The sequence below is a fragment of the Musa acuminata genome, chromosome BXJ2-7, assembly GCF_036884655.1.
Source record: "Musa acuminata AAA Group cultivar baxijiao chromosome BXJ2-7, Cavendish_Baxijiao_AAA, whole genome shotgun sequence".
Taxonomy (NCBI): Eukaryota; Viridiplantae; Streptophyta; class Magnoliopsida; order Zingiberales; family Musaceae; genus Musa; species Musa acuminata.
The window spans coordinates 37,042,886-37,065,904 of NC_088344.1; the positions used below are offsets into that span (position 1 = coordinate 37,042,886).

The window sequence follows — 23,019 nt, forward strand, 5'->3', positions numbered from 1 at the left end:
TCTGGTGGCTGATAAAAGTTCAAGGAACGTGCAACCTGAAGAGCAGAAGATACATACGAATCAGGGCTGCTCAAAACACTGCGCATGAAGCATGACACCAACCTTCGATGAGCAAGAATTTAAGTTTTCTTTCCATGCCACAATATACCTATGTGTTAGCGTAAATAACTTTAAGCCGTGACCTCGGGACCGACGCGGCTTGGTTCGGGTCCGGATGACAAGGATCTTCCTGGGACGCTCCTCCCGACTGCTGAGGTGGTCGATCACGGTGTTCCGATTGGGACGGGATCGTCGTTTCCACCGGGAGAGAGCCCTCGTCTACGCTTTTGGTGGACGACCTCTGCCTTCGCACCTACACAAAGGTCGGGTTGGGGAGCTCGACCCGACCCCTCCGATGATCAAGTTAGTGGATGGTCCTAGGGGATTTCCCTCTCCCTCCCCTGGTTGTCCCTCGAAGCGCGAGGATTTTTATAATGAGAATTACCGTTGCATGATGTGCTTGCCCGCAGGGAACAGGATCATACTTCTGGTAGCGTCTGACATTGTCGTTGGTATGACGTGAGGGATCGAACCTGAGCAGGATGTTAATGTGCCTTGGTAGGCGTTCCGATCCGCTTTGACCGGGTGCCTCATCAAGTCAACAGAAGCGTGAGGCGTCATCTAGGACAGCTGATGTCACGCGAGTCTTATCACAATTATTACCCTCATCACTATGCAATGAACGAATCTCAAGATCAAGATTCACATAATCTGAACATTAATCCATGCAAGAGAAGAACATTAACCCTTAGCAGCTGCATTTTCTCTTCAAGCTGAACAATGAATGCTTAGGATATATTCCAGGGAGCTACTAATGCTTCCATGTCTGCGTGAAGTCAACAATATATACCCAACTGTTATTCGGTTTATCATTTGCAAGATATTTCACACTTACAAATTTTGTGTTATGTGATGTAAATTCCTAGCTGAATGACATGTGAATAGAGTTAAGACACTGCATTTATTCTTTCTTGTGATTGAATATACATGCTTATATCCGAGATAGTGATACAAAAAATGCTCAGGAAAAAAAAAAAAAAGGAAAGCTACAGAGAGAGAGAGAGATCCATGATCTTCTAGCTGGAGTTCAAACAATGCCCCGGTCTAAGACTGCAGGACAGTGAGCTAAACCTATAGGAAATATACTGATCTTGCAAGCCTTGAAATTTTAAGCGGTTCACCATCAGATTCCTCCTAAGTGTGAAGCTCCGAAGAACTTCCCGAACCCATTAGTGTAGAATACATAACTGGCTCAGGTCTTAGTTGGTTTGAGGCAACAAGAACATGAAGCCTGAGTTCTCTCGAATAAGTGGTGGTGGCTCAATGTCGGATATATCAATAGGTTTCATCGTCTTTGATATGTCATCAACAGAAAATGGTATGCTGCATATTCAACATGGTCAAATGAGCAGCCCAAAGATTTCTCATGGAAAAACTAAGATTGAAAAATTATAAAAGGGGTGAGAGAAGAGTTTTTCTTCTTCTTTTTTTTCTTTAATTTCTGAAACAAGAAACAAGCTCAGAGATGTCGAGTGATTGGAACTGTTACCTTGAGTCATCATCCAATAAGAATGAGTTGCTCACAGGATTGTTCGAGTCTTCAGTCATTAGCACCCTCATATTTGAAATTACCTAATTGAATTGTAGAAATCAAATATCAACACGTTACTCAATTTACTTATAACTATGATAACTTAGATCATTTTTATTATGAATGGGTCCAAGTCCATCATGAATCTTACCTCAGGGGACACACTATGTGTCCCATATTTATCATCCCAGTACATTGTACTTATCCGATATAACTGTCGGACACTGAGCACCTGAAAATATATCAAGTAAAGCTAATTGAATTTTCAAATATCTGTCAGTGAAAGGCACAACAAAATGTTAGAATGTTTCACTCACCGGACAAAGGTCATGGCTAATTTCATTCAGGGTCTTCTTTGGCTTTTGATGAATGACCTGAATATGCCATAGTTCATGAGTTATAAATTCTCAAATTGCAAAATAGGTATTAAGGGTTGTTACAAAACTTTGGGAAACACATTTTACAATTAGTTAAAGACTGTATGGTGCATTGTTTCCAGAATAACTTGATAACTTAGATAACTTGAAACAGCAGATTCAAACTAAACATGCATATAGTCAAAACATGTATTACGAAGGTAGGGCAATATTTATACCAAGGTTCGCAATATCGTACCGTACCGGTATTTCGACCTGGGCTCGGTACCGGTATGGTACGGTATACCGAGCGGTACACCCAGGTGTGCCGAGACTGTAGCACTGCTACAGTGCTACAGTGCAATCGGACCGGTAACAGACGGTCCGCGTACCGGCAACCTGTCGGACCGGTACATACCGCCCGTACCGGATGGTACAGTTCGGTACTGCAGACCCTGATTTATACCATCCATAACGTTCAACATGGCATACAATCTTTCTCCAGAATAAGGATTATATTGTGGATTAAAAAGCAGCCATCTCTATTTCTATATAGCATGCAGTATATAAGAAAATGAAGAGGACATCCTTACCAGGAACCCAATAGCCTGTCGTATATGCTTTAGTTCATCCCAAGCTGATCCTACATACTACAATCAGGAAACAGAAACGCTGATTGAAAAATTTAATCGATAAAAGATCAAATTGCAACAATCCTGAATCGACAAACAACAAAAGATTAAGGCTGTACTAATTGTCTCTAGACTACTGAGATACTTTATAATGCCAATTATATCTTATTAATCTGTTCAAGTCGTATGGAAACCATGAGCAACAACAATGTTGGCCTCAAGATTTGAAATCTGAGTTTGATGAGTACTAACATTAACTTAGTCAACAACTGGCCTTAAGCATTTGTTAATCTTTAGCTACGAGCATGGCTTAAAAAGAACAAAGATATATAAAATCAACAATGTCTTAGACTCTTAGTAATAAAATCTGTAATGTCAAAATTGTAAGCAAGGTCAAGGTCATCAGGTTTCTTCCAAAATGTCATCAAATGATGGTGGTTCAGCCACCGAGAGATGCTTATTTGATCAAGGACCTTGATAGATAATATAATAGCTGAAATGTTATAAGATTTTGTACTCTTGCAGAATCTTTAATTTATTTTCTTAATTTCTCAACTCGTTGTCCCAGTTTACATCTTACATTTTCATCATTTGATGAGAAAAGTAATTCATGATAAATTAGCTGATATGACAAGTTATCACAGTCCACTATCATGTGCCATTATGTTGATTAAAAAAATAAATTCTGCATATTGAAGAAAAAGAGATAGAAACAAGACAAGGCCAAAGGCCATTGATAAAATCCAGACTGCCTTGCATGTTCGAGCATAAGCAAATGATTAGTCTGGAACAAGAGAATTACCTCATCAGTTGCTTTATAGCACCAATTTTCTAGTTCAGCTAATCCTGCTTTAACATATTCACCATTACTAAATGAGCAGCATTCTCTCCTCAGTAGAAGACTGTAAACAAAAAGAGAGCCTATCAAAGATAATTCTCAGTAAAATGCAGCACAAAATGCCTTGAGACACTAACTTAAAGTCTACAAAATGCACCTGTTAAATAGCTGTACATTTATGAAGGAAAATATCTGTGTGAACACCTTCCGAACTAAGAAAGGGGGCACCTGAATACACAAAGACCCAGATAGAAAGTTATAGGATAATCAAGTTCATGTTTAGTAAACGTACACTACAAAGTAGAGAAGAGGCAGGGAACATGTTTGATTAAATTTTACTAAGATATGTTGCATTGAACTTTCTAACCTTATCCAAATTCGTCACCAAGATGAATAATCATTCAATAAAATTATCCTAGAAAAAATTAAAAAAAATTTAAGCAAAAAACTTGGCACTGTCTACAAAGAATAAACTGACATGATTGGCTTTCAATGTGTGCAAGAAAGTGTCAAGGCTCTTAACGATCCCTTGCCAGTGAGCAATCAAAGCTTGCTGTGCACCAGAATTTGTAAGCGAGCGGGAAGATCCTTTGACTAGACTAGCTCTTGATGTTCGTGGGGCCTGCATTATCCATATACAGAAATAAACTCTAAGATATGAACAAGCATGCCATGAACACACTACTTCAGCTAAAACAGTGCTCAAACTTGTAAAAAGAATACACAAATAATACCAGAAATGACACCATGAGATGATAACCAACATCTACATTGGCCTAGTTTTAGAGCAAAACAGACAAGATATACCTGAATGCACAAACCAAGCAACGGAGATATCTCCTTCTTTAGATTATCCCGGATCATTCCATATATTTTTTCTACATATGCCGTAAGTTGTTGTTTGAATAGTAAAGCAGGATACTTCGCTTCAACTTGGTGTAAATTATCTACAGCAGTCAAACTTCCATTCACGAAAGAGAGGTTCATGCCTTGCGGGGTTCCCCTGAAACTCTAAGGAAAAAGAAAGAAAAACTTGTACAGAATAAAAACTTGTCCCTCCTGAAATATTTCAAGATGCAAGAACTTCAAAACTAGTTAAGGTGTCTGTAACAAAAAAAAAGAAGACAATTTTTTACTTGAGTCATCCTGCCGAAAATAGTAGCAGATGAGGACCTTCGGCGTTGTGGAGATATGCCTGCTGCACCGCTTGCTTTCAATGTACGTTGGAGGAGCAACAATAAAGTTGAAGCATTGGAAAGCCAATAAGCCAAGACCTCATTATTATCCTGGGTCTTCAATGTATGAAGAATAACATTTCACTGTAACTGATAAAGTTCATGAAGCAAAAATGGCAATAGAAATAATAGAATGGTCCAACCTCAATAGCATGACCAATTGTCTGAATAATACGGTCAAAAACACTAGTGCGCTCAACTTCAAATGATCTCCATTGCAGAAGGCATTTATAAGTAATACAGGCAGCAACAGGTCTGCTCACTGCAAATCCTAAGTCTCGAGCAATACACCTAATCAGCAAGTCCTGATTTTCCTGTGATAGCAGTTGACAGGTCAATTTGGAGTGCTGAAAACAAGGATAAATGTTAAAGCCAGTTAGTTAACCTGCTGTTTCTCATTGAGAGATTTCTGTGGCTTATCGTCTACTTCAGAATACTCCCTCATGTTGAAAGATGCACTGTATGGATCCTATACCATACATTTTAATATCGTTTGAGAAAATCAAGTTTCTCGTGTATAAAGTAGCAATAGATTCGAAAAACAAAAGAAACTTCATCTTACTGCAATTGGCCTAGCCTCGCCATTAATAATATGACCATTTTCAGAGCTCCTCTGGCAACCAACAAGAACATTGGGTTTAACATAAAGTATAATAAGTGCCTTTCAAAAACACAGTACTGAAAATTTATTACGTTCACCTGCAGTGTTGATTTAGAACGTCCTGGTAACAACTTATTGGGAGGCATGGATACAGCCTGCTTACGAAGCACTTTATTTTCTGACTCTAGATTTGCCAACTTCTCTTCAAACCTAATCAAGAAAGAGGAGATTTCGCAAATAATGAATGAACTTGTGAATGACATTTTCTATTAATATTCATTTGTTTGTTATCACAAAGTACAATACACCTACTCGAAGTTCTTGATAAGGGGAACAGAATATTACACAAGGTGATGTTCAAGCTTAAGCAATGAAGCTTATAGTAGCATGACATAAAAGAAAATCTATCACATACAGTGAGTGACTACAGACAATCAGATATAGCTTTGTTAAGACCTCATATCATGCCATGCTGGAAAAAAATGATCCTTAATTCCTTATTTATCTATTGTGTCAAAAATATTTTCAATCTGATCCCCAACAATGTTGCCTAAAATCACTTCAGGTAGAATATAAAGTTACCCAGATTCTGTCTATAGTTCTCTATTTCTCTTATAGCCTTTTAGAACTCCCACACACAATATTGATAATTAAAAAAGTTCAAAAGCATTCCAAACTATTATATGCATGATAAGCATCTTAATTTATCCATTCTTCTGACAGAAAATCATGATTGGACTTCCCTAAGAAACATTGTGCAAAGTAGATTTTCCAATTCCACCTTGCTGTCTTTTTCTATACGCACTCATATACGAGTAGAACAGGTGAAGTCTTGGTGATATGGTAAAATTGCTCTTTTTGTGATCTAGGTGACACAGTTGTGTCATTAAAAGGTCCTCCTCGCTTGCAAAAGATTGTGCACATTGACCCTCCCCAAGCCTTGTATTGGCAGGACCCTTATGCGCTGAGCTGCCCTTTATTGCTTGGGACCACAGGACAGTGCCTAAATCCTAAAGAAAGTAATTAAAGCCCCAAATATTCATTGGTGTTGGAAGATCTAGCACATGGTATGGAGGGGCATTCTAACATCATACTGATATTCAAAGACTGGTCTCTGCAAGAATGTAGTTGGATTTCCTAGTAACTTCTGCAATTTCAGTTTCTGAAATGATACAGATCAAGGATACAGATGATACAATTTATTGTGCTTCATCTAAAAGATCTTTGTTCAGGCACTATTGATGCCTGATATTGTGGGCCAAATAAACATGGATCTGCCTTGTCCCTAAGTCAACAAAAAAGGTGCTTGCCACATTTATTTTGACCATCCATTCATTCAGCTGCAAAAACATGCAACCTATACGGCATCATCTGCAGTCTTCCCCACAAAGAACTAAAATCATCCTGCAGTGTTCTTAAACACTAACTGTAGCACTAAATAGTTATTTCACAAACTGCCAACAATTTGTGTTTCCAAGACACCTCTACATTCAATCTTTCTAGTATCATTCAGCTCTAGGGCATAAATCAGTTCCAACATCCGCTAGATTGGTTATTAAAACAAAGACCCTCTCTTACTATGGATATCTGTGTCGAGATTTTCAAGTTGCCATCAGAAATGAACCAAGAAATACACTAAGTTGTAAAGATATCATGTGCAGGTTTTTGTACAACTATCTATCACTTGGAAGAATATCATCTGCATGGGATAGCACAAAGTAGAAAAGTTGATAATCAAAGCAGATCATCACCCCAGCACCATGGATCTTTTACTGCAGAGCAGTGTTCATGATCAAGTTTCCAATAGTACTAGGCAATAATTGATGACTCACAACAGTCAAATTTTGCTCTCCCCACTACCTTTAGTCACATCTAAATATTTAGTCACGTTCATCCCTATTGTATCTTTGAGTTCACATAGGAAGGAGCTTCATAGAAGAGTAACATAATGGGAAAAGATCAACCTGTTCAAAGATTCCTGGAGTTGATGTACTTTTCCTTCTGTTTCATGTAACTTCCTCTGTCTTTCTTCGCTTATATGTTGAGCTTCGATGCACCTGTTTTCAGAATCATCAGCGCGTTGTTTTTCTGATTCTAATGAGGCCTGCAAGGGCAGAAAACAACAGATGTATCATGAAAACTAAGTATTTAACTGGAATTTAAACAAATACCATTTGTTGTAATCAATTGGTAACTGTATATGCAATTATGAAATCTGATTATACTTCATGCACATCTTTGATGCATATTTTTTACACATTGAGCTTGCGTGCAAAAGAAGGTACATGTTCAGCATGTTTTCCACCCAACATTTTTAGTAAAACAGAAAGGGCCTGCCACATTTCTCAATCAAACTAAACTAGCCTCTTATATTCTACCACAATCAACTTTCTAATGCTACTACTACTTACAGACTGACATAAGTGAAAGAAATGCAGAGAGGAAAAGAAGTATTGGCATTAAAATATGTTTAACGCAGACCCATTGAAGCAACATCAAGTTCTGTATGTTTCAGTAGTATTGAGAAGAAAAAAAGACAAATTTACTGATACTATGAAGGTATGATGAATCAGATTAAGATAAGCACCTTCAAGTTCTCCACTTCAGCTGTCAAGGAATTTATCTTCTCAGTATCCTGAACAAGAACAGTAGTTTCCTTGACAACAGGAGGTGCTTCTTCAATAGCCTTTTTTGCAGCCTCTCGTTCCTTGATAAGAACTGCAGTCGTCTCTTCCATTTTACTTTGCATTTCTTGCAAAGAGCCTTGTAACTTTGCTATCTCTTGACCTTTAGCTTCCTCTAGGTCTGTCTGTATCCATTTACAATTAAGTTAACCTGTCAACTTTAGTGTTATATGTTTAACAATAAAATACAAAAGTGCATAATACATAGATTCAACAACTAACAAAAATTGAATGAGTGCCTTGAATTTCCTTCATGCTTATGAACATAAAAGTCAGCACAACTAGACTCAAAGATAGACAATCTAAAATGTCCAAGCATTACCCTCAAGCGCTTTTCCAATTGCAAACGCCATGTGAGTTCTTCCACTTTCTTTTCAAGCTTATCCTTTGCTTCCTTGAGAGCACCTGTTTCTCGTGCAGCCTAAGACAAACAAATCAAATGAATATGAACTAAACTAAGAAAGTCATCAAGGAACATATGCAGCTCTTTTAATAAACACAAATCTACTGTGAAACATACAACTGCATTTGTTGGTGTTTCTCCAATGTACAAGCATATGCTGAAAAAAAATAGTAGTACAAGCATATGCTGAAAAAACATAGTAGTTTTGGAGAAATGAAACAACTCTATGATGTTAATAAAATGATTTCTTTATTTCTCCAACTTATGTTATGCACTACACACATATACACACATGAAGGCACACATGCATAGACACATACGAACACACACGTGCATATACACACATGGAAAGAGAGCAAAAGATTCTGATCTCAAATAGTTGGGCCCTTGTGGCTTCTTATTGCTGTTGTTTTAGTGATAAATAGATAGATGGAGCAAGCCCCATCAACACTCAACAGCAGTCCAGCATCAAAATTTCAGATTAATAGCCAAAATCACTCTCCACTGATCCAAACTAGATTTGGAAACCAGACTTCACGTTTTTATTTTTTGGGTACTGGCAATGGCCACAATACACAAGTAGCAAGTGTGTGTTTTTTTCTTTTTTTTTCTACAGAAGTGGTAAAAGTTACAATTTGGATATGGTGTATGTTTAAAGAAATGTTATGTTTAATGTTAGTAGAAAATTAGCAGATGAAACCCACACAATACAGGCATTTCATCCAAGAAGTATGTTGGAAGGAAAAACTTGGAAGATCACCTTTAAGAAACTTTCATGAAAACATACAATTTTCCAAAAATACTGCAAATTAAGAAAGAACATGTAGTTATTTCAAAGATTAAACACAACAATAAGAAGCCCACTATGAGAATAGAGGTTATTGGAAGCAAGTATTAGAAAACCATTGGACTGGTACATACCAACTGGTATTTACCGGCCCAACAAGTTTCTGACATGTGAACCAGGTGATTTCACCAAGGCCAGTTCGAAATTGAGTTCACTGCCCAGTATGATTGCCATATTGGATATACCACACGATTCTCTCTCTCTCGTGCGCGCGCACCGACCTTCTCCTTTTCCTCCTCCCTGCCGCCTCACTGTTGTCGCATCTTCCTCCTCATCAGAGTTGCTGCTTCCTCTCCACCTTTGGTATGCCTCTTCCTCCTCAGCTTGTCCTATTCCTCCCTCTTGTCCTCCTCTCCTCCCTCGTCTTTACCTCTCTCTCTATGCCAGTCCTCCTCCCATCTTCTCTCTCTCCCTTTCTCTTGATTAGGTGATACTGACCCGTATCAAGTCTCTATACATCAGTCCATATCAAAACCATACACCAACCGGTATTGGCATTGGACTGAAATTTTGAACCTTGATTAAGAGATTCCGAAACAAATTGATTTATGGAAGGTCCTTCTAAGAAATTAGATGGATATAGAAACTCAATAACACAGCAAACTGTGAAGAGAGACCAAAAATTTGAAATTAATTGTCTTATACTAAGCAAAATTAAGTCGAGCACCTTTTTAATGTATCCAAAAAAAGGCAATACTCTAAAACCATGAAGAGGCTTTGATCTAATTAGAACACAGTAAGCCAATAAAAAAATGCAAAGTTGATGTTGGAATGACTATAGAAAATAATACATGAAATTCATTACCAAAAATTGCTACAGATGGCCAAACAACTTCGGATAGAAAGTTGAGGAAAAACTGGTGCCCTAGGTTAAATGACATTTTCAATAGGAAAGTGATCTAATCTATGTAGATAAGAAATTATAGCTATTGATTCAAGTAAATAGTTGAATTAAGAATATGCTCTTTACCAAGTATGTCCTTGATTATGCATATTTGATTTGCTTACTTGATAAATTCAATTACTATATTGGATCAAGATCAAAATTGACTGAAGAGTATAGTCAAACCAATAATACAAGTTTTATTGATTTATTCAATAAATTAAAAAAAAAACCACAACCCAATGAGTTTAATAGAAAGTGCGAGAAAAAAAGTCCATGCTTATCTGTACAATTTCACAGAAGAGCTAGAAATGGAGGCCATGTGTATCTGTATGAATGTATGCAGTAACAGATGTATGAATTATGTGCCATCAAGCTTTATAAGGGAAGAAAACATGTGCTCCTGCTGATTGTCGAAATGCTTACAGGCATTCTATGCTATTACCCATAAAGACCAAAAAAAGAGAGGAAAGAAAGAAACCTATCTGTGCTTTCCATTCGTCAGTATGATCATACCCAAGAGTTAACATATCTATAACCAAAGCTTCATCAGGACAAGAAAAATTGTTTCTTACAAAACATCATTTATCAACAAAGACCTCTTTAAAGAACATATCAGTTCCAGGAAAAACATGTGAAGGATTAATGTAGTTTTCCAATTTATTGTTTGAATATTTTTTAAACCTTTTATGCTGGACAAAAGGAAAGCAAAGGCATAAAGCAAGCAATTTCATCACACATTTTGGTGCTAATATACTTGCATATAGTGCTTAATGTTAAGGGTACTAACCATTTTGAGCTTCCTAAGCTCTTTTCTTGCAACCGTTCCCCTCCAGATGCACTGGGTGACAATTGCTGCCCTCTTTAGCTTTACATGGTATGAAAAAGCTTTATAACGATGCCAGTGAGCCTGCCAGTGAGACCAAGAATACAGGAACATGTAAAATGTGTATAAAGAATGTAACTGTGGACAAATTAGTCATCAATTCTATGAGAGGAAATTTTCAACCTGAACAATAGTTGCTGCCTTGGTTTGCCTCCTAAATCTATAGTCATTCCGAGCAGCCAAAAACCTAAAACCAGTTTGCAGGACAAGAACTGACAACTTTAATTGTGTATAAACCTTCTTAGCCTTGTACTGACGCAAATTTTTCTGAATTTTTATTGCAGCATTCTCCCTCCTCATATGTTCGTACAACTTACATGCCAGTCTTCCTATATGCATGGTGATGTTAGATAAGGATTAAAGAACAAGAAATTATGCAGTAATAATGTTATCATTCAAAGTTCTGGACACACTTCTCCACAATGACTGCACATCAATTGTTGCGTTCCGCAAAGCGATAAATTGTTTCCGCAGAATATATGTACGTATTTGATTTTGAATAGTTTTTGCAGCGCTGTTAAGAACTTCAGCTCGTCGAGCATCTAACTCCGCCATCTGACCAGCTCTAAGGAAAACTTTTGTTTTGCCTATCTGGAAAATCAGGAATAATGTAAAAACACATATATCCTAAAAGGTCCAGCTCAATGATCAGAAAAAAAAATGCATGTTTATAAATGATCAACAAGTTCAAAGCAAAGGCAACAGTAACCTGAGAAAAATGACAATTGTTAACAAGATAATGTAATTAGATGTCATGGTACAAGCTCGTTCAAAAAAAGAATGAGCTTTACATGTAAATTTACAAAAGGACGTAGTCAAGCTTGTTGGAATTAAATTTGTTCAAGTGTCATAAAGAGATTCATTTCATCAAAAGAAAAGTTCATTGCATCAAGAAGGAAATTCATTACATCAAGAAGAAAAAATAGATTAAAAGCCTATAGAAGGATAAGTCAAATTGGTTATTGGTTCTTGAAAAGGTTTCTTGAAAGAGAATGATTCATCTTGAATACAATTAATGTAATGCATCTTTGGGGACTATATAAACCCCATATGTTGGGTCATGAAATAGATAGAGTTTCTGAATTTGTAAAGAGTTTTCTTGAGAGAAATATAGAAGATTGAAGCTTGTCTACTCTTCCTCTGTTTGATAACTCTATCCCTTCTTCCTATCAAGATCAACAAAGCTAGCCATAATGGTAGATGATGAATAATGTGAAAAATAAGAGATAATACAATATACATAGATTACAAGGACATCCAAGAGAACAGTGGATTCACCATGCAAAATGTTATGCTGAAAAACAAGGTACGGGAATCACCTGAAAACCTATTAACCCCTTCTTTTCCAGAATCTTATGGCAAGCTATCTTCTCATCACAACTGTTCAAAAAGAAAAATATATATAAAAACTCCTCAAACGATCAAAGTCATGAAATGCAGTAAATAACTAACAGAACCACATGAAGACCATCATAATGAAAGCCAATATGAACCTACTTTCCCTCCAAAACTTCTGGAGCAAGAACACCAAAACGGTGCAAAAATTCATCAAAGGTACGACGGGTAGGATATCCAGCACAGCTTATTCTAATAGCTTCGAGAACACCCTGATGACACCCACAAATAAATGAAATAGGAAAGATTGTGGAACAATTTATACAAAATATATCTGATCACAAAACCACACAAATATCCAGAATGTACTCACACCACACCGTAATTGTTGCATGACATTGACATTTTCGAATATAGCAGGTTTTAGAAGATTGTTCGGCTTCACACATCGAATATAATGGGGTTCTGTGGAATTTAAGGTCTCCATCAATGCCTGTAGTTGTAGCTGCAGAAAAATTTTCAAACCAGATTGGGGTGCAAAATTTATGAGAAACAAAAAATTATCAAGAATAAAAGAAAATTAAATGTTTTCAATAATAGGGAAAGATGAATATACACCTTAAAACGAGAACCAATAGATGAGAACTTAGAGGACTTGGAAGTCTCCTCAGGCAGAGGAGGAAAAAGGCCTGAAACAAATGGGCATTTCGAAGCACTCAACAAATCTTGGTGTTCAGCCACAACATAATCCTTATTTTTGTCCAAAAAATGATCAGATTGATATAGAACCTAAAACAAAGAGACAAACACATTAAAACATGTCTCATTATAACAACTATCAGCTAAATCAAGAAAACTAACCTCTCCAGCATAATGGCTTAAAGAAAAATCAGTGCGAGAGAGCTTGGGCTTGATGAAGCGCTTGTGTGTTTTAAATGTCTGGTAAAGCTTTTGTGCAAAGGTTTCATGTGTTGATTTTGGGAACATGCTGTTGATACAAGGGTGGTTAACATCAAAAAATAAGTTTTCCATTGTTAAAATTTGTTAAATTTCACCAGCAACTCACAAAAAGATCTAGATATTTCATTCTACAAAACAAATAAAAATAGAAAAGAAAAATAAGCATACCATGCTTCATCAAGGAGTGCAATGATACCTCCAGGTTTCTGTAAAAGAAAAATAGCAGCATAAGTTTCTTGACATGCATGGATTTCCAGTTCTTCAGTGCAACAAAAATCAGAATATGTTGCATAACATATATAATCTTAATCAGTTTTTGGGGAGGAGAAAATCATGTGAATAATCAATAAAATTATAAAAAAATCACTGAATTAAGAGACATACTACAACATAAGAAGCAACATTGAGACCAATGAAATAATGCTGCCAATTCTTTTAGGTACACTTAGGAATAGCATATTAAGCACCACAAAGTACAGAACTTGAGAATCTGCTTGTAAGCAGCATTTGTGGAAATCCTCTCAACAAGTATTCATTGATCAGAAAAATATAATTTAGTGAAAAAAAAGAAAAAAATTCAATTTCATGACAAAACTGTAACATTATTGAATCCCAGCTTATTACAGTACACGATCTTGCAGTTCTTTGCACAAATATACCATAGCATTTCCTTGATGTCCAAATAAATATAAAGGCCATCATGATAATACATAAAAATGGCCATTCTAATTTAAAAGGCCACCATTTGCAGAAACAAATCCAACAACGCAATAACAGGTCAGGGAAAATCTCAGAAGAGAACATGTTTGTCTAAGTATCCAGTAGGATCTATATTATTGATACAAATAGTACTCAAGACTTAATGTAAGTATGTAACAAATAAGCTGAGACACTCTGAAATTGTAACATATCCACCTATTTCTATTAAATTAGTTCATTCAAAATAATAGACCAATTGTGCCTCCCTTTCTCCCTCAGGTTCTTCTGACATCAAAACACCATCTTGCACCTGAGTGTGTTACCGTGCTCAAGGGAAAGATAGAGAGCATCTTTTCATTAAAGGTGACTCTGCTACTTTTATTTAGAGCAAATGTATAGTGCTGTAGGGTTCTTACATGGGTGTTATAAATTATATTAGTATTTTTGTATGCTGGAGATGGAACAGAACAAATATAACTTGCTTGTGACTGTTCTAAATTGGCAAACATCTAATCATTCTGTATAAAGAGCAACGAGGCTTCTGCCAATGCATGGTCAGGAAAATGTATGCAGCTATACGCCTGCAAGCCAGGTAACATCTAGTCATTGTGTAAATTGATAAATAATTTAAAAACTCAATTTGATATTCCTTTTGAAGGATCATGAACTTTTTGGTTAATGCTACCTATTAGCTAGTTAACCAAAATACATATATTGTATAGTGGATAGTTGTGGTAATGACATGTTACATTTTTGTAATAACTTAGTCTTTTCCACCATTTTGAGAATGACCTCAATAAATTCTGTGAGAATTATTTCTTAGTCATTTCTATTCTTCATAGATGTATAACAGACAAGTGGTTCTGTTCAAAATCTTCTTGATTGTTCTGTCGATGCACAGATAGCTGGTCACAAGAGGTTGAGTAGTTACTATCCAGTGTCAATTAGATGCCAATATTTTTATGCTAAAATAGCAAAATGTTCGCAAAAAGGATCAAGATTTGGTTGCAATAGACATCAAGTTTTGGTTGCAATAGACAGGACAGCTTGCTATGTGTGATGATATCAAATTTACTGGTGTGCAATAAATCCTCACTACCTGTATAAAAGCAATGATATCTAGCAAGGTTCGTCGTACCGTAACGCTATCGGACCGGTATGCGTGGTACATCAATATGCCTTCATGTATCATGCGTTGTTACACTCGGTACAGCTTGGTACATATTGTACTAACAACTGATCGGTATACCGGTATGGACCGGTAAAGCGAACCATGGTATCTAGCAAGGTTCGCCGTACCATACCGTACCGACGCTTCGACTCGGGCTCGGTACGGTACTGTACTGGTGTACCGGGCGGTACATTAGGGCATACCGAGCAATACACCCTGGTGTACCGAACAATTTTATACTTTTTCATACTGTAGCACTATACTGTAGCACTGTAGCGGTACTAGGCGGTTCGTATACCGGTAACCTGTCGGACCGATACAGGTGGTACGCTTCGGTATGGCAGACCTTGGTATCTAGTTTAAATGCTCCATACGAGTTTGTCATTGTATCATTCAATGTCCTATACAAATTCTGTCAAAGATTGATGGAGGACCTGAATCATATACATTATTTAAAAGTTATCCCCAAACAAATTAAAATATATGGTTCCTTAATAAATTTGCTTTTAGGGTACTCACAAGCAAGGTTCATAATTTTGTATCATAACGGTGTATTGAGCTTTGCCCGGTATGGTACGGTACAGGTGTACCGAGCGATATGTCAAGGTGTACCGCTCAGTATGTATATATATAATATAAAAAATATAAAAAACAATATATAGAAATATAAAAATATAAAAAAGGAGGCGAACACTGCCTCGATGAAATCACCTCCTTTTCTTCTCCTCGTCATGTCAGACGAGGAGAAGAACACGGTCTTCTCCTCATCTGTGGCGTTCAATGAAGACGTCGAAGGCTGCAGATGTCTCCGGCCTTCGGCGAAGAACGTGATAAAGGCCACAGGTGTCTCCGGCCTTCAGCGAAAAACGTCGCGAAGAAGAAACCGAGCTACCGCCTCTCTGTTACCTCATGGATCAGGATCGTCGAGGGAGGGCGATGTTGGATCGAGAAGCGTCGAGGTTCTCCTAATTCTCCCTCTTCTCCCTCGATGCTTCTTCCCACACTGTAGCCAGGCTGATACCGCTCGGTAGCGGCCGATGACGGTCGAAATCGACCGTTACTGCCCGATACAGCCTCGTATCGTCCAATACAGGGGCTAGATCAACGATACCGCCCGGTAGCAAGCGGTTTCATTCGGTATTGTAATCCTTGCTCACAAGGTTAAAAGCCTATGGCGAGGAATTCTTGTTACTTATATGTCATCAGTTGTATGCTATCTAGCATAACCAACTCAAGGTAATAGTTCTTGTGTTCTTATAGAGATAAGAATTGTGAAATATTGTGTATGCTTCAAAAGTTATCCACAAATGTTAAACAAACTTTCATTTTTGGTCATCTTCTGCTGCTTTATAAAAGAAATATTAACAAAGAACCAAACCATCAACTGCACCTTATTATATATTGAGCCTTAAAAGATCCACACACTACCAATCAAGGTATACAGTTTCGAATGATACCGCCTGGCACGGGCGGTAAATACGGGTCCGACAGTAAACCGATACGCGACCGCTCGCTACCGAGCGGTATATATATAAAGGCGACGTCACCCCCCTTGGGGAGAAGAGAGGGCGATGTCGCACATTTTTTTAAAAATTTTTATATATAAATATATATATATATATATATATATATAGATATATAAATAAAAGATTATATATATATATATATATATATATAGAGGCGACGTTGCTGAAATTTTTTTTTTACTTATATATATATACACCGAGTGGTATACCGCTCGGTATACAATACCGTACTATACCGAGAGAAGGTCGAAACTCAGGTACGTTACGATATTTCAATCCTTACTACCAATGTTAGTACACATACATAATACACATGATGAAACATGCGAGTAATGGATATGAAACTTATATCTTCCAAGGAAACTGCAAGCAAAGAAGAGGAACATATTACATTCATGAATCAAGGATAAGGAAAGAGGAATATGAAGAACCTTCTCAATAAGATCCAGGACATCTTGGTTATCAACAAATTCAATGTAGCTCCAATTTATTTCCTCTTTTGTGTACTCTTCCTGCTCCATCTTGAAAACATGCTGTAAAGAAATAAATTGTGAATCAGTTAAATGTTAAAGAACCATTTGGAGAACTCACCCTGACCTTCATTATTATTATATGTTCATACTAAGTTAAAAGACCACTTTTATCCTTGATTTTCTTATTGAGAAGAGTTATAAGGTTGCACTAACTTCAAAACATTGGGCATTATATTATTACTACTCTATGAAGTTTTGATTCCTAGTGTAATTTAATTAATAGTACAAAGAAAAGAATGAACATACCATGATCTTACCTGGTTGAAATGCTGCTGTAGTTTCTCATTTGTGAAATTGATGCAAAATTGCTCAAAACTGCAAAAGTAATGAATATTAAGAAAATAATACGATAACATTAGAGAAAAATCAACATGCAATGTAATATGCTGAATTAAATCTTTTTTCTTTCATCCATAATGTTACCTGTTTGTCTTAAAACTTTCAAAACCATAGATATCTAGGACCCCAATCAGTGACTTAGAGGTTGGATCTTGCCCAATTGAAACGTTAATTTTATCAACAATCCTGTAAATTAAATGAAATAATTTTCAATATCAATTTCTTTGGGATTCATCACTTCAGTGCTTAACATAACAGCACGCTTGAAGCATGTGACAAGAAGTATGAGCTTGGATCATCAGGTGTACCAGTCAAATAAGCGAGAATATATTGTCTTAGCTAAGCCATCCCTGCTTACAGTCGCAGCAAGAGGATCAAGTGGTCTCTTAATAACTTCTTCTGGTGTAATCATCACACGCTTACACAATGCATCTTCCAAAGCTTCAGAATCACACCTGAAATATGATATATTCAAGAACTTTGGACGAAAAACACAGAGAGCAAGAGAAAAAGCTATTAAAATTTGGACTTCACATTAGAAGCTCAGCAGTCATCTTAAGATGAAACTTGGATTTGTCATCTTTTAAAACTGATGAATCTATTTCCTTTCCCTTGGCAAAATCAATATTACCAAGATGAAGAATGGCTGCAACAACCCTGAAAATTGCATCCTTGGAAAAGGATCCGACAGAAAGACAAAAACCAGAATATTGCCTTTAGTCACAGCCATACTAGTAAGCAGTAACTACATCAGAAAAAAAAATCAAACATTACCTGTTCTTGTGCACTAATTCCAACAATATCCATAGCCCTCCTGGTGGCCAGATAGTCATGAGCATCACTCACACCAACCAATTCATAGCAATTTGATTGGTTAAGATAGTGAAATGACTTAGGTGGTCCTAATTTATACTTCTCAATTTCCTGGGAAGGTGATGAAGAAATTAGCTACTGAATCAATAAGAAAGTTCATAAACAACTGTTAAGATTCAAAAATTATTTCACCAGTAAGCGCCATAGTAAATAAATTTAATAGCATGGAGTAAACTATTCCCAGAACGAAGAAGCACCTCTGGTGGTGCTGCACATAGAAGGTAAAAGCAGTGATAGTTGCGCTCTGGATCAGAAACCTGGCATACTCGGGACCTTTCAAGAAGGTAGGTACGAATGGCAGCACCTGATATTTTACCTTGCCTATTAAACTGGATCTCAACAAACTTGCCAAAACGACTGCATTTTATTAGAAATATAAATAAATATAGATGCTCATGTAGACAATGTTGCAAGGTAACATCAACTTTAACATCAAATCTTCTAGTGCTTTACCTGGAATTGTTATTTCTGACAGTTTTAGCATTTCCAAATGCTTCAAGAACTGGATTTGACTGAACAAACAGTCACTTGTCAGGTTTCCAGAAACAAATACTTGAAAGTGATTACTGTAGGAGCTATTTTCAACTGTCGCTAATTGTCAGAGTGCTCAACTTACTTCCAGAACTTGTTGCTCCACCGTTCGTCCTTCAGTAGCAGCACGTCCACCCAAATAAGCAAGATAGCGCATCAGCATCTTTGTTGTCTCAGTTTTACCTGCACCACTTTCACCACTAACCAAAATAGAATTCCTTTTTCCCTCATTTATCATTGCCCTGTTTCATATGCACAGCCTTGGATAAACATATGATTTTGGAGGGAGGAAATATTCTCTTAAGCACCACAGCAATAAAGTAAACCTGTATGCCACATCTGCCACAGCAAATACATGAGGACTTAGCTCACCCAATGGTGCACCTTTGTATTGTGTCATCATGTGGGAATCATATATATGGGGTAACCTTTGGAAGGGATTTATAGCAATTAGAATATTTCCTGTGTAAGTCTGCCAGGGGAATCCATATCAGGTAAGAACATTATAACACAAAAGAGCATTTGCACTGTAAAAAAATGGATAAAAAATGAGGTGCAGCTTACATAAATTTCATTCAGTTGGTATCTGGTTGACAAATTCTGCAGAACTCCAGGCTCATGCAGATAAGAGAGCTTTGTCATGTCATCAACTCCTCCTGGAGGTGTTTCCATATCTTTTGGATATATTTTTGACAAATTTGCAACAACCTTACAAATCACCATAAATGCACATTAAGACTTTGATATACATCTTGAAGCATTAAACAATTTTCTTGTAAGCAATTTATGTAAAGCAAAAAAATCATGGATGTATATGCCTAAAATGTGGCTATTTCACGCTAGAGAGCATAAATGATGAAGACTAGCAATGCAATAGTTCTATAAGATCTAGAATAAAGCAGCATTATGTAGACAAAGTTACACAATATGCAACCAAAATAATAAGGCCATCTGAAGATCATACATTTCAAGCCTCACTAGCAATTTTGCCTTTAAAGAAATCATAAGTTAATAGACTAGTCAAGAAGCACCAACCATGTTGTAAGTAGTTCAAGCAAGTGACCGTTAATCACGATGTTCTTCATCCAAGTATGACCGAAAATCATTTGTTCTATTTCAATATAGAATAACAGATCTAGCAATGATATCAGAGAAACTATCTCAAAATCTACTTTCAATAAAGAATTAATTATCAGAGGAATTTAGAACATAAATATTGTTGTATCCATGGACTACCGACCAATAATTACAGGACATATATGTGGGTATCTACCAATCTGCCTGGGTACCTGTATGAGGTCTCATCTTGTGCAAGGGTGTACTATCACATTCTACATATCGTGATTGGCTTGCAGTGGGCGACAAGTGTCCTTAGCTGCAAAAGGATGACCTTTGATCTCGTCACAACCAAGAAAATATGAATTGCTTTTCTCTTTAAAAAAAATTATAAATTTCAGTTTAGACGTGGGCAATAACATGATATCCATGATGCAGTCCACATCTAATATAGGAACATTGAGGGTATCACACTCCATTTCATTGATCCCTGACATGTTTGTCATGGATTGTGATCTCTAGATTTCTTCTAGATGTATTTGGAACAGTGACATCATAGTGACAGCAACATCTCTCCTTATCTTTGATTAACATAATAGGTTCAGATACAAAGAGAAGTTCAAATGTCTTTAAAAGAGGGCCTAGCACGGAACATGTCAATGGGCAGCTAGTCATTAGATGTCATCTAAAGATAGAAAAAAATCATGAAGGAGACTAGAATAAACAGCTATTGCACCTGATAGGGAAAGAACATAGAATTTATACCATTTGGTAATTTCATCAGGAAAGATAGTGGAACGAACATCGTTATTCTAAGCATTGGCAGTGGTCAGGGAAAAGCATAGTGTTTATTAATTTGCATGGAAACAGAAGAATGAAAAAGAATGATAACATGATGGAACATTGATATTCTTGTTACGAATGTTATGTTTGTAAATAAATAAAGAAGGATGGTTATTTAGCGGTATTCACTAAGTTCAACAAAACTGATATAGCACATGGAATGCAACTTTAGCAGAAATTTGCAAATTCAAGAACAAGGTATAAACAGCAAAAGTTAAACATGTAGGGTCACTTAAATATTATTTTGTCTTTGTTGAGAGTTGATACATCCTATTAGTTAGTGCATTATTGCGATTGGTCTCAGGTTCGAGTCCACGTGTCAGCACTATGCATGTCATTTAATGTAATAGAATTTTTTTCCAATGTTTTTGAAAAAAAATGTAGAGTCAAATATGGTACATTAAGACTTGTTCACCTATTGTTGGAGTAAATGTTGAGGAAGATAATTATGAAGTTGATTAAAATAAACCAAAATGGACGTGTCAAGATGAAACTTGGAGAAGTAAAGATGAGGTTAAACTATGGAAATTATTTTAGATTGAAATATTCTAAAGCATAGATTTGTATAGCTTGAATGAAAAGTACCTCAACATCAAGTTAGAAAATAATAGGAAAGAGAGGAGAGGATGTGGAGAAAGGAAAATCAGACAGTCAGATGACTAGGAACGTGAAACCTTCTCTTAGCATTGAAACATAGAATTGCTTGGGGACCATGTATTGTTTATTGAAGCTTGCCAGGCAGAAGTCATTCTTACATGTAGAGAGTTGGAGTTACAAACAATCCATGTACAAACGTCATCAAGCATTTCTAGATAAGGGCAGATAAAAGTATGGATTATGCCAGTACCAGTGACCTCTTATTGATGATAAAGCTGACTTGTATCTTCTCTCTCCATTGCAATCCCTCCACAGATCATATAATTTTCAATAAATGCAGAATATACGTATCCAATTCAGTTCAGCATGTAGATGAACAAAAGGAATCACCCTCAACTCCTTAGGATTTTGACTGTTTAAGTATCATTAAGAATAACTAAACCATCATGGCATAACTACATCAATTGCAAGTCTAATTCACCAAGCTACTGCAATAATGGAACAACATGTAAGAACCACAAATTTACGAGAAAAAATAAAGGGAAAACTGAAAATTGCTGCCAATCATAAAGAACACAAGATGAGAGTAAAGTAATCTAAAAGCTCTTCTCATCAGATTTGTGGATAATTCTCTATGTATTTAGTTATCACAATGCTTTAATAAATTTAAGCGCAGCATTAGCACCCAGCTTACCGTTTTCCCATTGGAAGCCTGGACCTCAGCATTTTCACCGGTAATCTTAGTGACCAGTCCATCAATCCAGGCTAATGAAGCATCTTCAATCCACACATGAGAACCTATAATTATATTAACTGGAGTTCCCTGCAACAATTAGGGGGAAAAATTGTATAAACATTGAGAGTTTTCTAAAGGAAATAGTGCAGTATCTATACCTGTAATCTGTCAACCCGAAAACAAATAGTTACTAGCAATCATTTAATGATGAGCCAGAACAAAGCTTTGCAAAGTAATATATAGATAGCATCTGTCTAGAAATAAATGTTGGGCCTTGGTGTAATGGTAAAGCTGCTCCTTGGCAATCCAGGTGACCAGGGTTAGAATTGAAACGGCCTCTCCACTTGCACGGAGAAGACAGCATATATTGATTCCCCCCAGACCCCACATTGCATGGTAGGGGGTGACGGATACGCACCGTTTTGAATTGGCCCGCGTCCATCTTCATCGTCTCAGGTTAAGGATGAAGAAGAAAAAGGAGAGGATAGAAGAGCTGGGGACGACGGGAGGAAGCACGGCCTGCAACCCTGAAACGGGGCGAGGGAGAGGGCCAGGGCGGGGGCGGGGGCGTCTTTGCAACCAAGGTGATTTAGTACGCAGCCGTGCCATTCGAAGGAGCCGCGAGATGGCAGCCACCAGACCTCCCGTGACATCCGCAGGCGCGGGTGGTCGCCATTCGCCGTTGCCTTCCTTCCCTAGCGCCATTTCCGTCGGAGCTCTCTCTCTCTCTCTCTGCTCGCTCTCTTTTATTTATATATATATATATATATAGAGAGAGAGAGAGAGACACGATTGTCCGAAAAAATATCCTTTTTATTTTTCTCG

The 23,019-nt window shown here is 37.0% G+C and overlaps 1 protein-coding gene across 2 annotated transcripts; it reads right to left on the reverse strand.

Moving 5' to 3' along the window:
- Window positions 1-1,139: 1,139 nt before the first annotated feature.
- LOC135580830 (myosin-11-like) lies at window positions 1,140-22,777 on the reverse strand. 2 transcript variants are annotated; one of them, XM_065118763.1, is made up of 39 exons: window positions 22,613-22,777; window positions 22,153-22,281; window positions 19,527-19,670; window positions 19,289-19,434; window positions 19,048-19,204; window positions 18,885-18,943; window positions 18,629-18,788; window positions 18,333-18,482; window positions 18,093-18,229; window positions 17,867-18,013; window positions 17,643-17,744; window positions 17,477-17,534; window positions 17,118-17,219; window positions 13,459-13,496; window positions 13,192-13,318; window positions 12,949-13,119; window positions 12,704-12,835; window positions 12,493-12,602; window positions 12,315-12,375; window positions 11,409-11,586; window positions 11,119-11,324; window positions 10,900-11,019; window positions 8,299-8,397; window positions 7,880-8,101; window positions 7,257-7,396; window positions 5,391-5,502; window positions 5,254-5,304; window positions 5,077-5,160; window positions 4,835-5,005; window positions 4,593-4,748; window positions 4,264-4,467; window positions 3,935-4,078; window positions 3,614-3,684; window positions 3,421-3,520; window positions 2,580-2,636; window positions 1,948-2,004; window positions 1,782-1,862; window positions 1,589-1,671; window positions 1,140-1,422 (listed from the first exon to the last, which is right to left on the reverse strand). In XM_065118763.1, exons 1-39 carry the CDS (start codon window positions 22,640-22,642, stop codon window positions 1,299-1,301), a joined length of 4,620 nt encoding a protein of 1,539 aa, XP_064974835.1. In that variant the 5' UTR covers window positions 22,643-22,777; the 3' UTR covers window positions 1,140-1,298. The 2 variants fall into 2 exon arrangements, with proteins under 2 accessions (XP_064974835.1, XP_064974836.1); XM_065118764.1 differs by lacking the exons at window positions 19,289-19,434; window positions 19,527-19,670; window positions 22,153-22,281; window positions 22,613-22,777 and having other exon boundaries at window positions 18,629-18,735; window positions 19,048-19,187.
- Window positions 22,778-23,019: the final 242 nt, after the last annotated feature.